Raw genomic sequence first — 13,228 nt, 5'->3', positions numbered from 1 at the left:
CAGTCCATCAGTGCTTAATGAAATACTTCTTTTACAATATTTTACACGATGAACTATAAAAGATACAATTTAGTTTTCTGACTGAATCCTTCTTTCTTATTCATTTACAATGTTGCCTTCACCTCTACGAACATTTCAAATTTTATGTAACATTTGAAATTAAGTAAATAATATTGTTGAAAGTAAAATGCAATCTTTACTGTTCTGCATAATCTAACTCACGAACAACCATGCCCAGGGACCCTGGACCCATGGCGTCGTAGCGCGATGTGCTAACCACACTCCGTCAAGGGGGCCGGCTCCGAAATTTTGAGAAAATTCAAGAAAAAACAAAGTGATAAATGCAAAGTCCCCTTATAATGACACCAGATAAACAACCATTCTTGACTTGAAATAACTTTTAAAATTAAATATTTTAGTGTTGTGCCTCCTAGAATTATATCTTTACAATTCCAGCCCTTCCGAAAAAATCCTGCGTATGCTAGTGGACTCCGCACATAGTCTTCTGCATTAAAATATAAACTATACGCATTTTTGCATGTTTTATATTGCTAGGTCTCCTCTGTGGCCGTGGTCTAACTAAGGCGCTGAGCTTTGGACTCCGACTGCGGGACGGCATTTGTTCGAGTCCGCCTGGGTTGTCTCCGGCTTCTTCGCTTTTGTATAGGACCGGCGGCAACCCACCATCGTGGGGGTAATTGGGGAGCTACAAGTGAGTAGCGTAACTCGGTTTCGGAAATCTCCTATAACTGCTGAGGGTTCGACGTGCTGACCCCACGTCACCCCATTACCGGTTGAAGATCTCCACCCTCTAGGTAGGATTGTGGGAGGAAGACTGGCAGTCGGGAGATAGGCCAAGGTCCTTCGAGGCCTGTCGCGCCATGTGTTATTGAATATTATTATTTATATTGTTAGCATCTTTACGCTTGCAAGCACGAATTCACTGGTCACAAAGGAGACGAATCCCTTGGAATATTACTGTACGAATTGTTTGTTTTTGTATCTTTGGACCTCAACGGCAGAAACTAGTAGTATTATATTAACAAAACAGCTTAGTATATTAATAAGCACAATACAACTTTTCTCATGTGTAAAAACTGCTTATGAATCGTTGATTTATTTATTCATTTATTTATTTATTGAACTCAACAGGTACATACCTAATTACAGAGCCCATATGAAAGATGCATAGTCATTACAATTACATATATTTCTGTAATATAGAGATAGAAATTATATATAAATATATATACATACACACATACATACATATATACGTACGTATATACATAGACATATATATATATATATATATATATATATATATATATATAGACATAAAATAATTTTTATATATATATACACACTTTATCACTGTTGAAGATTGTAAATAGTATTGCTTTCCGCTCCTCATTTTTGTTTATTTTACTCCCGCTGGGAGCTTCTTGCAAGAACGCGGAATTCTGGGAGCGTGGTATTCGAACACAGCGGCATGGTGCATGTCGGCTCGCGGCAGCGGGAGAACATTTCAGCTAGCCTATCGGATGTGGGCCTTTTTGTATTTCTTCAGTGTGCAAACGTATTTAACTATTATATAATACCAAGTGAATTAAAGGACTTGTATCATATGCGAATTTGTTGCTATATCCGTTGTTCCAGCCCTATGGTAAGATAGACAATATGGCGTCATACCCAGAGATGCTAGTTTTCTTTCATGTTGATACGTGGAAGGTATCTACAGACATTTAAGGTCCTCCGCATTCCGGATATAGTGACAGTTTGTTTCGTGCAGGTCAGTGATCATCAGTTGTGACAGTGCTAATTGTGACAGTGTTACAGAACAAACAGTGTTTTTGGTTTGCACGCATACATGTTTTCCGCGCTTTCGTAACGAACATCGTTACAACGAATTTTGCAGTGACCTTGAACTCGGTTGCGATTAAGTAGCATTAATCGTCACGGTACGGTGGAATCAGCTGTTTCAGGAACTCTCGTTCGCGAACGCATGAAGCAATAGCTGACTTTGAACTTTTCTTCCGTTCTACGATTTTCGTCGGAATCAACAATGAAGCTCTGCGGAGAAAAACACAATCAACAATCAACTCCCCGTGAAGTGTGTTAGCTTCGGCAGCGGTGAGTACAAAAGTCTGGTTTCCTATAACATACATTTTCCTTCATTGTTTCATAGCCCTTTGTATTCTTGTGTTTATTTCTGCATTCAGTTTCGTTTCTCAGCAAGCATGGCAAACGTAAGAGCATTGCTCAAAGAAAGAAGCTCCCACAAAGGGAAACTTATACGCATTCAATCGTATGTCAGTACTTACGACGAATCCTCAGCTAAAATACAACAAATAAAAACCCGCATGGAACATGTAAATGATATCTGGAGTAAATTGGAAGGCGTTCTAGACACAATAGAATCAGAAACAACCGAGGGTGAGCACGACGCGGAAAGGAATGAAATCGAAGAAATGTATTTCGATTTAAAGTCACAGATGCAAACATTAATTGACAACCATGATAAAGCAACATGTGTAGAAAACAAATGTGTATCTAAAACTTCAAATACGCAAGTGAAACTGCCGGCAATTGCATTACCACATTTTAGCGGTAATTACACGCAGTGGGTGTCTTTCAAGGACACGTTCGTATCGCTGATACACAACAATGTAGATATTTCAAATGTTCAGAAGTTTCAGTATTTGCGCGTATCGTTGAAAGGCGAGGCCTTACATCTAATTCAAAATTTGCCAATGACAGAAGCAAATTACGCTATTGCTTGGGAGCAACTCAATGAGCGATACGACAATAAAAGGTTGATTGCAGTCTCACATGTAAATGATATTTTACATATCAATCCAGTTGTAAAGGAGAATTGTCAGGAACTTCGTGCATTTACAAACACTGCAGTTAGCTCTATTTCAGCGCTCAAAATGATAGCTGACAACATGCCGTTAACTGATATCATTTTAGTTCAGCATCTTGTTTCAAATCTCGACCCTGCAACGAGAAGAGCATTTGAACTAGAAAGTAATGATACTGAATTTAGCACATTAGATCAGCTCTTTAGTTTTCTAGAGCACAGATGCCAGGCTCTTGAAAAGATTAATCCAGTTACGAGTGAAGGTAACAAGGTAGCAACAAAATCATCTACAAATATGCACAAACAGTACAGTGCTAAATGTCAACAATCTTCGAAGTCATATGTTACAACAGATTCTTCATTGTGCATGTTTTGTAAAGCAAACAAACATCGCTTATTTTCGTGTGAAGCCTTTAAGAAAGCTTCTATTTCACAAAAGTATAAATTTTTACGTGAGAATCGCGTATGCTTTAACTGTCTTAGCAGCAAGAATCACGTTTCGGCACAGTGTAAATATGGAGTGTGCAAGCGATGTAAACAGAAGCATAGTACTTTACTTCATGTAGATGAAGGTACATCCAATGTAAACCAGCGGCGTGAAATGTCTTCTGGGGGTCACGTGAACACATCGATGGTAAACAATACAAGCGATTCTTCACAGCATTCAGATCAAGCACCTCAGGTTTGTTATTGTTCAATTAAGCAGAAAAACGCGTCACAGATGTTACTTGCTACGGCAATTGTTCAAGTACAAGATATAGCGGGCAATTGGGTCAATTGTCGTGCTCTCTTGGACGCGGCGAGTCAGAATAATTTCATTGTTGAAGATTTTGTTCAAAGTCATCGTCTTAGAAAGGTAAAGCATCGAGTTCCCATTCAGGGAATCAACAATTCGTCAGCTGAATCGAGTCATTCAGTAGAGATCCGTCTGAGATCTAATAATAGCAATTTTACGACAAGTATTTCGTGCTCAGTGTTGTCAACCATTACAGGATTAATGCCTTCAGAAAAGTTTGATGCATCTGAATGGAACATTCCAACAGATATTCGTTTAGCAGACCCAAGCTTTTGTTCGTCTGGCAAAATACAGATTCTGCTTGGTGCAGAGGTTTTCTTTACCGTTATGAAGCCTGAAAAGAGAACAAAACCAGGAAATTTCCCCATTCTTCAAGACACAGAGTTTGGATGGATTATTGCAGGGAAGATTCCAGCAACATCTTCTAGCAACAGTATTACTAGGTCATTTTTCACGAGAAAGGAAGATTCTCTCAGCTCGCAACTCCAACAGTTCTGGATCATAGAGGAGATCCACACGAAACTGCAATCACCAGAAGAAATTGCTTGCGAGCAACATTTTCAGCGAAATGTGACACGAGATGAAAGTGGCCGTTATACGGTCAGGCTGCCATTATGTAAGGATCGTTCAGTGTTAGGTGACTCCTCACACTCTGCATTAACTCGATTTCACCAATTAGAAACGAGGCTTCAACGTCAACCACAATTAAAGGCTGATTATACAGAATTTATGCAAGAATATTACCAGTTGGGACACATGGAACCCATAGGGAATTTAAATGATGTACAAACAAATGACTCCACAAAATTTTTCATTCCGCATCATTGTGTTTTCAAGGATTCCAGTACAACGAAAATACGTGTTGTTTTTGATGGGAGTTCGCCATCAACAAGCGGTGAATCAATAAATAGCATACAAATTGTTGGACCTACCATACAGGAAGATTTATTTTCAATTGTTCTAAGATTTCGAACTCACAAGGTGGCATTGGTTTCTGATGTAACAAAGATGTATAGAATGATACACATACATCCAGATGACAGGCCACTGCAATGCATTCTGTGGAGAAACTCTCCTCAGGAACTCATAACAGTATTTCAATTGAATACGGTCTCGTATGGGCTTACATCAAGTGCCTTTTTAGCAACCAGATGTCTAAAGCAGTTAGCCGAAGATGAAGCAGTTAACTTCCCACACGCATGTCAAGTGTTGCAGCGTGATTTCTATGTTGATGATTACGTTGGAGGAAGCAGTAGCGTGCAAGGTGCGTTACAACTTTATCAAGATCTTTCAGAACTTCTGAAAAGAGGAGGATTCATCTTACGAAAGTGGTGCTCCAACAGCACTGGAGTACTCAACGCTATTCCAGAATCACTGAGAGAGACTCAAAATCTAATTCATTTTCATACCGAAGGTGTTAAAACTCTAGGAGTTTCATGGAATCCCTCGGCAGACACTTTCATGATTAATATTGGAGCCAAGTCTGTTAACATGATGTCACACAAATCAACCAAACGTCAAGTAGCCAGTGTTATTGCCCAGATTTTTGATCCAATTGGACTACTTTCACCAGTAACTGTAATGTATAAGTATTTTTTACAACAGTTGTGGCTTCACAACATAAACTGGGATGATCCACTTCCAGAAAGCCTGCAAGTTGAATGGGTTCATCTTCATTCTCAGCTACCAGTCATCAGTGAAATGCAAATACCACGTTTCATCCTAACACCTGGTTGTGTCAAGAATATACAAATCCATGGCTTTTCCGATGCATCGGAGAAAAATTATGGCAGTTGCTTGTACGTTCGTTCAGCAAACGAAGAAGGTTACACCGAAGTTCACTTACTGTGCTCAAAATCACGGGTCGCCCCGATCAAGAAAACCACTCTTCCTAGATTGGAACTGTGCGCTTCAGTCTTATTGGCCAAATTACTCAACAAGACTCTCCCAATTTTGAGACTTAATATTGACAATGTTTATTTGTGGACAGATTCACAAATAGTTCTGGCATGGCTCAGATCGCCAGCAAGCAGATGGAAGCCTTTTGTATCCAACAGAGTAGCGCAAATTCAAGAATTTACTCAAACTTATCAATGGAGACATGTTTCGTCCAAGGATATTCCAGCGGATTTAATCTCCCGTGGAGTTAAACCTCAAGATATTCATCATCATTCGGTATGGTTTCATGGTCCAGCTTGGTTGCAAGAAGATGAAACGTGCTGGCCATCATCATCATCTGACACAAGTCTTAAGAACAAAGATGTTCCTGAACAACGAAAGCTTCCTGTAACTACACTGGTGTCTCATCTGCAATCAGAGGCAATAATAAACGATTTTTCTACATTTTTCAAATTGTTAAGGATTGTAGCGCTCTGTAAAAGATTCATTCGCAATTGTAAAAATGCAAGTAACAAACAATGCGATCCACTTACTTCAATTGACATTGAAGACGCTACTCAAACGTGTGTCGTTATGACACAAATTTCGTTCTTTCATCGAGAGATAAATGATCTCACTGCCAAAGGGCAAGTATCCAACAAAAGTATCCTTAAAGACTTACACCCCTTTCTGGATAATCAGGGAATTCTTCGTGTTGGAGGTAGGCTAGAAAATAGCAACTTGGAATTCAGCAGCAAGCATCAAATCATTTTGCATCCAAAAAGTCACTCCGCCCGTTTACTAATTGCATCAGAGCATGAACGATTGATGCACGCAGCACCTCAATTGTTAATCTCATCCATTCGAGAAAGGTACTGGATACCTAGAATACGACAAGTTATTAAGCAAATCATTCATCAGTGTTTAACTTGTTATCGTTTGAAGGCATCTGCAGCACAACAGCTAATGGGACAGCTCCCATCCATCAGAGTTACACCTAGCAAGGCATTTAATCATGTGGGCATAGACTATGCCGGACCATACGTCATCAAAGTAGGGTCAATCAGGAGTAAAATCACAAAAAAATGCTACATAGCTCTTTTTACGTGCCTAGCCACGAGAGCAATACATCTTGAGCTAGTAACAGACCTTACTTCTGAAGCTTTCATAGCAGCATTGCGACGCTTTACAGCAAGGCGAGGCAAGTGTTCCACCATTATCAGCGATAATGCCACAACATTTCAAGGAGCGAAGAACGAACTTCAGAAACTTCAATTGCTATTTCAATCGCAAGGATTCAGTGAAGACATTCAAAGGTATGCAGCACAAGAAAACTTTCAGTGGAAAAATTCACCTCCACGTAGCCCAACATTCGGTGGTGTCTGGGAAAGCGCCATAAAATCCATGAAGTACCATCTTCGTAGAGTCGCCAAGAATGCTGTACTGACATACGAAGAGCTGTCAACTCTTTTGTGCCAAATCGAAGCTTGCTTAAACTCTCGACCTCTTACATCCTTACCTGATTCTCATGAAGAATTTAATTACCTCACTCCAGGCCACTTTCTTATTGGTGGTCCACTAACTTCCTTTCCTCAACCAGACTTAAGTGATCTCAAGGAAAATAGACTTTCCAGGTGGCAACGAGTTCAACAGTTTCAACAAAGGATTTGGAGAAACTGGTCCCGAGATTATCTTCATGGTATGCAACAGCGTCAGAAGTGGACAACCACGCAGCCCAACCTGCAACCAGGACTACTTGTGCTTCTGAAAGAAGACAACCTACCCCCATTATCTTGGAAAATGGGCATTATAGAAGAAGTGTTTCCAGGGAAAGACAATTTAGTTCGTGTAGCCGTGGTTCGCACCAAGGATGGAGTGTACCGAAGGGCTCTCAGTAAGATTGTACCTCTTCCAGATGGGAAGATCAATTGAACTTTCATGATTTAGTTTGGATGCTGTGCATTCCAACGGGGGGGAGAATGTTGAAGATTGTAAATAGTATTGCTTTCCGCTCCTCATTTTTGTTTATTTTACTCCCGCTGGGAGCTTCTTGCAAGAACGCGGAATTCTGGGAGCGTGGTATTCGAACACAGCGGCATGGTGCATGTCGGCTCGCGGCAGCGGGAGAACATTTCAGCTAGCCTATCGGATGTGGGCCTTTTTGTATTTCTTCAGTGTGCAAACGTATTTAACTATTATATAATACCAAGTGAATTAAAGGACTTGTATCATATGCGAATTTGTTGCTATATCCGTTGTTCCAGCCCTATGGTAAGATAGACAATATGGCGTCATACCCAGAGATGCTAGTTTTCTTTCATGTTGATACGTGGAAGGTATCTACAGACAATCACACAATTTAAATACGAACTTATGTGTTTAAGCTTAGGCCATTGTGTTAATAGTGGCTTTACTGAAGTCCCTTAGGTTCATAGAAAAGATGTCAATTGTGTTATTCTCGATTAGCAAGTTATTGTAACTGGTGCACATTCTCCACAATGGAGATTTCTTTTTAATTTCGGATCTAGCCTTCTTTATAAGAAAAACTTCATTCTTTAGTCTAGTTTTCGACGACGGGATTCGAAAATTAATCTGGCAGAGTAGATGTTCAGCATCTATTTCAGGATTTAACAATTTCCACAAGAATACTATTTCATGTAACCTTCTTCTGTGACACAGCTTTGTAAACCGACATTCATATATTAGGTTGTCGTAGTGTTCAAATGAGGGGTAAACTTTCTGAAATTTGTATTTTAAAAATCTAAGAAATCTCGATTGGACTCTTTCAATTGCTACACTGTACTTTGCTGTGCCTGTATTCCATATAACAGAAGCATATTCAAGTTTGGGTCTTACATATGAATAATACAAAACTTTTAGTGTCTCTATACTCTTGAAATCCCTCCCCATTCTAAGAATAAACCCAAGGTTCTTGAACGCTTCACTAATTATTTGTTCTACGTGTTTGTTAAAAGTAAGATTTGAATAAAAAATAACCCCTAAATCCTTGACTGTAAAATTTCTTGCTAGAGTATTGTTGCATATTTGATACTGAAATTCAACTGGGTTTTTCTTTCGAGTATATATTACATAATGACATTTACTGATATTTAGTGTTAAATCATTGATTTTTGTCCACGTTTCTAACTTTGTAACATCATTTTGAAGTTGCACACTGTCATCTTGTTTGCTTATTTTCCTGTAAAATTTCAGGTCATCTGCAAACAGAAATTTGTGTGAGTTTTCAAATGAATCCGGCGAATCGTTAATAAGTAATGTGAAAAGAAGTGGCCCAAGGTTAGACCCCTGAGGTACTCCTGAGGTGACTCCTATCTCGACGGATGTGTGGCCTTTATACGTTACGTACTGCTTACGGTTCTGCAAATAGGAAGCGAACAGTTGACGCAGTGGTTCAGAAATATTGAAGCATGCTAATTTACTTAATAGAATATCGTGGTTAACCAAGTCGAACGCTTTGCAAAAGTCTGTATATATTACGTCAACCTGCCCTCCTTCGTCCAATGTTGAACTAATAAAATTGGTAATATCGGAGAGATTGGTCAACACCGATCTACGTGGTACAAAGCCATGCTGAAACGATGATATTACAGGTTTTACGTGGGTAAATATGTAACGGTGCATGATTTTTTCGAATATTTTTGCTGGGGCTGATAATATACTTATTGGTCGGTAGTTTTGTACGTCATTAGTGTTATTGCTTTTGGGAAGTGGACAAATTGCCGTGGCTTTCCATTTTTCAGGAAGTTTGTGTTTTGCAAGTATTAAATTGAAAATGAGATATAACGGGTATTTCAATATATTACTGCAACCTTTGACTACATAGGGCGGTATCTTGTCCGGTCCGGCTGATTTCTTAGGTTTTAAGTTTTTAATTGCTTTTTCTACGTCTTCAATTCGTATCTCTGTAATATTAAGATTATCCAAAGTTTCATATTGTTTATGGTTAGGTAATACTTTCATGTCATATCTAGGGGGATCTTTTTTATACACCGACTGAAAATGCTGTGCAAAAGCTTCGACTACTGATAGTCGGTCTGGCAACACTTTATCTTTGAACAGTACAGGATCTTTGTTACTTTTCCTGCGTTTATTTGTAACAAACGACCAAAACTGGGTGCTATCTTTTGCAATATTTATTTCCGAATTGGCAACATAACTGTTGTAATCATCAATAATTTCTTTCCTCACTATTGTTCGAAATACGCTAAATTTATTGTAGTGGTATCGAAAGTCTCCCGCCTGTTTTTTCCACTTCTTGTGGTGATAATGTTTCCTATTTATATTTTTAATAATGCTGCTCGTAAACCAACACGGGTACTGTCTTTTGCGGCTTTTCTTTAAGGGGATACATTCATCGAATATTTTATATATAATTTCATAAAACACGTCTGTAGCTTGATCAACGTCATTCTTTGTTTTCAATACATCCCAGTTCGTGTTAAGCAGCTTGTGATAGATGGATGGAAAGTCGGCTTTACTAAAGTTGTACTGTAGCTTATGACAAGTTTTGTCGCGGGTTTCTTTGACATAATTAATATCTACTAGCAGCGAGGGGTGGTGTGTGTCTTCAGGAACTAGTGGCTGTGTGTTTCGTGTTACTGTTATTCCCTGCCCATTTATCAAAAACAAATCGAGTGTTTTCCCATTGCTATTTTTAATGTCGTTCAAGTTTTTTAGTTGATATACATTAATAAAGTTGTTTAAATCGAAATACGTTGTTGCTGATGAACTAGTTAGATTGTAATTGCTACCAGTTATATCTGTCAGATTAAAGTCCCCACCTATCAGGAGTTTAGCGTCACCAGGTTGACGGTGCTTTTCTATGAACCTAAAGAATAAAGTGTATGTGTCTTTGTAACTACCAGGTGCTATGTACACAACGCAAATGTATACAGTTCCTAATCCATTTAACCATAGTTTAATCAAAATGCAGTCTATATTCGGATGTAAACACGGCGAATCTATTAATGCACTCTTGACGTTTGATTTCACTGCAATGATTACACCACCACCCATTGTTTTACCAGACACTTTTTTGCTTCGGTCCCCCCTATATACAACATATCTTTCATCGAAAAGTTCACTATTCTCGTGGGAATCTGCTAACCAACTTTCAGTTATCATTATTGCACTAAAGTTATTACAAAGGACATTCGTGTAAAATTCTCTTGTTTTGGTTCGGAGACCCCTAACATTTTGGTAACATAATTGAAACAACGAAGTGTCAAGTTCTTCTGAAATACATTTGGAGTTGCCTGTACTTACTTGGCCGTTATTTTTGGTGAGATCTCTTTTGTCACCGGTTTTGCTGACCTCTAGCCTGGTACGCGGAGGGAAATCTTCTATTGTGCCTCGGGGGTAAGTTATTGTGACTCGTTGAGGGAGGGGGAGGATTGAACACTCTTCTGTCCTCGATTCCTGCTGCATACCTGCGGGCGCCGTTCTGCATCGCTGATTGTGGTGCGTCTAGTTTCCTTGTTCTTCACTGTATGATTTCCTATTCTTGGTTTGAGCTTTTTGGGGGGAAGGGGGTGGATGCTGATCAGCAAAGTTCTGTGATGACGATGATGCTGGTTCTGTAGGTGATTCAACGGGGAGAAGGGGCTGGGTGCGGAGATGTTCAGTTTCTCGACCGGCACTAGGAGAGACGACACACTTGTCATTAACTAAATGATTTGAAGTTTGAGAATTGGCAACACTTTCACTTATTACGTCACTCGCTGCACACGGAAGTCCATTTTCACTCAAATAACTTAAAGTGTACGATCTGCCTTCTATCACCAACTTATCAAACCTCATGACTGCATATAGGTTCTGTTCTCTTGCCTGTTGCAAATAGTTTGCCAATTCCATCCGGGTTTCGCGCACGCCCCTTGAAAAGTCCTCATGCACACTAATTCCTGTTCCTCTAAATAAGCGAGCCCTTGCAAGAATCAACTGCTTGAGTTTATAGTTAGAAAATTTAACTATTATTGGTCTCTTAGACCCAGTCCCTAGCCTGTGAGCTCTATCTATATCGAAATCACCGGTGTCTATTTCCAATAGGTCCCACAAAGCATCCCGCACTAGACGTTCCGAGCATTCCCACGTTTCACCTTGCATTTCGTTGAACCCTCTAAATATCAAATTATCTCTCCTCGATCGGTTTTCGAGATCGTCTAATTTGTACTCACAAAACTGAAGTTTTTCCTTTAAAATGGGGTTTTCTACCTTTAATTCTCGTAGTTCCATTGTTAACGACCTTACGTCATCTTGGACGTTTGATGTTGTTCGAGCCATATTGTCAAGTTTTCCGTCAATCGATTGCAACTTTTCGATAATATCATCAGTAGTGTATGGACCGGGATTCTGTTCCACACCCGAAATAATCAATGTCATTATGATCACCAATCCCAGGAAGAACAAGCCGCTTAGATTGAGAACAGTTTTTGCTTCCACTTTTGTCACTGGCAACTTCCTGGCCGATGCATTCCAAGCACCGATCGCACAACGCCACTGCTCTAAGGAATTTCCCATCTTCGCACACTTCACGCTTCACTGAGCACGGGAGCCTCAAGATAACACGTCTGAACCGAACGAAACAACACTCATTTGTCTATGGAATATGCTGCTTGAATACTGTAAAAAATCACATAAACTTTCCTAATTCCGATGAATCACAATTTTGATAGTCTTCTATGACGAAATAAATAAATTAAACGATCTTTTCTGGCACAACAGAAAATAAGTAAAAACATTAGTAATGTATTTTTCCTCAGTTGAAAGATTGAGTTCTAAGACATCATTGTTTTTTGAGAAATGATGAGGTTATAATTTCACAATTACGTAATGTTATAATTTTTCACGATTCAATAAATATTGATAATTTTAAAATGGATTGTACTTACTAATCATGATACAAATTATTCATAAATTATCATGTAATTATTTCTACCAGTTTTCACATTGAAAGGTTTGGAATTAAGTAAACCATACGATATTTCATGAAAATATAATGTTATGCGATACAATTAAAGTGACGAAGATAATCAGAATGAGCAAAATACAAATAAGAAAAAAACTTCGGTACCGGATTCGATCTTACAACCTTCAGATTGTGAAGCTAAAACGATGTCACTGGACTAATTTGGACTACAAGATGTGTAAGTTATGAATAGAATATACACTTTCTATTGTTTTTAAGCTTGAAATAGGAATCAAAATATACTGCTTTAACAACTTATACTTGCTTTTCAATTGAAAAACTTACCTTTGCACGTTATTTTGTTTAATGTGTAGCACTAATTATGTAAAAAAGTGGTACAAAACATTCATTCTGCAGATCTGAAATGCTGAAGCGTGGCCTCGTATTGCACATTAGATAGCTTGCATTTCTATCTGAAAATAAGCAATTTCAACCTCCTTGAAGTGAAAACCTCTAAAGATTTTTAGTAATTACGAACCATAAATGAACTGTCACATCAAGATATAAGCATTTCTGTGCTCCATTTCAAGTTTTCACTTTGTGCTTTTTTTTATATGTGGATAATGCAATACTTTTATGTGAACTTTCGGGGGTTAGATTCACTTGATCCCACGATTCGTCATCAGATCGCATGCATTTTGAGTAAACAAGCTTATGACTCAACCTTATATAATTCTAATAACCTTGCGTTGAACAATTACGCTTA

At 38.7% G+C, this 13,228-nt stretch overlaps 1 protein-coding gene across 1 annotated transcript; it reads left to right on the top strand.

Moving 5' to 3' along the window:
* Window positions 1-6,941: 6,941 nt before the first annotated feature.
* Window positions 6,942-7,469, top strand: LOC145991740 (uncharacterized). The gene has a single exon (XM_083127794.1). It carries the CDS (start codon window positions 6,942-6,944, stop codon window positions 7,467-7,469), a length of 528 nt encoding a protein of 175 aa, XP_082983920.1.
* The last annotated feature ends 5,759 nt before the right edge of the window (window positions 7,470-13,228 follow it).

Source organism: Lepisma saccharinum, chromosome 8, assembly GCF_977018435.1.
Source record: "Lepisma saccharinum chromosome 8, izLepSacc3.1, whole genome shotgun sequence".
In the NCBI taxonomy this organism is placed as follows: domain Eukaryota; kingdom Metazoa; phylum Arthropoda; class Insecta; order Zygentoma; family Lepismatidae; genus Lepisma; species Lepisma saccharinum.
This window is presented reverse-complemented; position numbering and strand designations above follow the sequence as displayed.

Bases quoted from the DNA above. Each gene is read 5' to 3' on its own strand.
- LOC145991740 (XM_083127794.1), top strand. From the start codon at position 6,942: ATGAAGTACCATCTTCGTAGAGTCGCCAAGAATGCTGTACTGACATAC.